At 31.3% G+C, this 2,825-nt stretch overlaps 1 protein-coding gene across 1 annotated transcript; it reads left to right on the forward strand.

Moving 5' to 3' along the window:
• The first annotated feature begins 499 nt into the window (after nucleotides 1-499).
• Nucleotides 500-1,541, forward strand: LOC131041977 (dehydration-responsive element-binding protein 2A). The gene has a single exon (XM_057975260.2). It carries the CDS (start codon nucleotides 828-830, stop codon nucleotides 1,386-1,388), a length of 561 nt encoding a protein of 186 aa, XP_057831243.2. The 5' UTR covers nucleotides 500-827; the 3' UTR covers nucleotides 1,389-1,541.
• The last annotated feature ends 1,284 nt before the right edge of the window (nucleotides 1,542-2,825 follow it).

Genomic DNA, 2,825 nt, shown 5'->3' on the forward strand with positions numbered 1-2,825 from the left:
CATTTGTATAATGTTTCATGGCCGACTTCACTTTGGCATTTTGCCACCTCCTTTCGGCCAAAACTACTACTGAAGAAAAACCTTTTTTGGTTTTATTCACCCATGTTTACATGTACCTAATGTCGTTTTGCCGTTCTTATTTTACATTTATTTATTATGCGAACCTTATATAAGTTTAAATCTACAATAAATTACAATTCTTTTAAGAATAAAAATCAGTTTTTCTCCATTCCGTCTAGGGCGAAGATAGCTATTCAAAAAGGCTAAGTCAATATTTTAGATTCAGATTGTCATACGCATGAAATAAAAAACTGGTTCCGTGATGAACGATTCTTTGCAAGCCAACCACTTCGAGAAACGTGAGTGCATAAAAACGGGTGAAAAACGCAAAGAAAAACACTTATTTTATGCAAAAGGCGGCGCCGTCCCTGTCATTTGTCAAGAATAATAAGCTGATATCTATCAAAAATTTATTACGGCGTTCATGGAAACAGCTCAATTAACGGTCTAGATTCTGTCTGGACCTTAAACTCAACATGCACCGTTCCGTTCAAAAGTTCCACTTTTGACAAATTGAATATGGGATTTCTTGGCACCTACACTTCTTAATAGAGACATCCTTAAAAACGTGATATCTGTTGGAATTTGTCCATAGCATATCCAATTGCACGTCATAAATGACTGAAAAACAGTAAGACATCGATGACTTTATCGCCAGATAAGATCTAAGACAAATCTACTCTTCATTTGGTGGAGGTGTCTTGCAATTCTTCAATTTCAATGTGCTTTAAGATTGAAATCCACTGTTTTACCACAGTTTTGCAGAGATGGTGAAGACTGCGAATGGGCAGAGGGAAAAGAAAGTTTCAGAGACTTTAGAACAATGGCGGCAGGTGAATTCATGTGACCAATTGAAAAGAAGAAGAACAGTTCACAAGGGTTCAAAAAAAGGGTGTATGCCAGGAAAAGGAGGCCCTGAAAATGGGCAGTACAATTACAGAGGGGTTAGGCAGCGGACATGGGGTAAATGGGTGGCTGAAATCAGAGAGCCCGATAGAGGAAAGCGCCTGTGGTTAGGCACCTTCGATACGGCCCATGAGGCCGCTACTGCATATGACCGTGCGGCTCAAATCATGTATGGGTCTTCTGCATGTCTTAATAATCCTCCTCCTCAGCCAGAGAATATGAATACAGAGAGTGTTTTGAATCCTGTTGAAGAGCAGTGCTCTAGTCCTGGTGAGCTTCATGATATTAATATTGAAGAGATTTTGAAGTTGTTTGATAATGATGGAGCAGATGAGATATCAACACAAATAGCACCGCCAAGTAGCTCACCTTTACAAATTGTGGGCAACCAGTTTTCCAACTTCTCTATCCAGCCAGATTAATTTGTGTGGATACAAATTGATCTTGTGGTCATTAGTTGTGAATCGTGACTTGTATACAGTGATTTTTATTATTCTTTGTTTCTGTTGTAAAACGTGGAACACGATACTATTAAAGTCAATGAAAAACATTAAGCTCTTTGTGCTGTTTCTGAATTTGATTGTGTTAGAGAACTCAGGAATAGAATGATGAACATCAAGTTTCAATGGTGATTTTCTATTGAAGGTTTCTCTGGTTTTGTTTCATTAGCTTTTTGCAGAGCTTTCAACCATGGCTGCCCTGGTCGCACGTCTGTGCCATTTTTTGAGAAAGTAAGTTACTGCATCCTTTTTTTATCTCGTGCTATGATGATATGTATCATGCTTTTATCGCCACTTTAGTAACTTTCTCAAATTGATTCGAGAAATTAGCGTTAGCCATGTAAAATCATCTTTTGTGCATAGTTTTTTTATCAGATAAGATTTAATTGTATATGCTTTTTAATGGAAATTTCGGATCATATTCAATGTTCAATTATCATAAAGAGGAAGAGCGATCCAAAATTTCTATTGAGAAACAAGTGCAATTGAATCTAAAAGTATATCGATGGTAGAAAATTAGTGTTCATTTAAAATGTTATATGCTGTAATGGTGGTCGTTGTAAAATTTTATTGTAGACGTAGTCAAATTTAAATTTTATGATGCTCTCTCCAAAGACTTTTCTATTGTAACTTTTTCTTTCATATATATATTAAAAAAGTAAATTGAATATTAAAATTAATTTCTAGAAAAATTTATTATTAAATATATTTAATAAAAATATAATTTTATTTAATATATTTGATATTTAAAAGTCTATATATATATATATTTTTAAGTTTTTTCAATTGTTATAAATTTGAAATTTCTTTGTTTCTAGAATTAACCATTTTGGATCACACTCATTAAGCTGAGAACCAATTTTATATAATCTACTCAAGTTATAGAAAATTTATAACTATAATTTTATTAGGTTTTTAGAAATTTTTTTTTAATGATTAGGAAAATCATATCTATTTATTTATTTGTTTTTATTTAATTAAATATTATTAAAAGAATCAAAGAAAAAATTAAATTTTTCAATTTCTAATTAAATTTATTAGTAGCTTGTATATGTGTGTGTGTGTGTGTGGATATATATATATGTGTATATGTACACACACACACACACACACACACACACACACACATATATATATATATATATGTATGTATATATATATATATATATATGTATGTATATATATATCTATAGGTATATATATGTATGTATATATATATCTATATGTATATATATGTATGTATATATATATCTATATGTATATATACATATATATATACATATAGATATATATATATACATACATATATATATACATATATACATATATACATATATACATACATACATATACATACAT

Source organism: Cryptomeria japonica, chromosome 1 (genome assembly GCF_030272615.1).
Source record: "Cryptomeria japonica chromosome 1, Sugi_1.0, whole genome shotgun sequence".
Classification (NCBI taxonomy): Eukaryota; Viridiplantae; Streptophyta; class Pinopsida; order Cupressales; family Cupressaceae; genus Cryptomeria; species Cryptomeria japonica.

Bases quoted from the DNA above. Each gene is read 5' to 3' on its own strand.
- LOC131041977 (XM_057975260.2), top strand. From the start codon at position 828: ATGGTGAAGACTGCGAATGGGCAGAGGGAAAAGAAAGTTTCAGAGACT.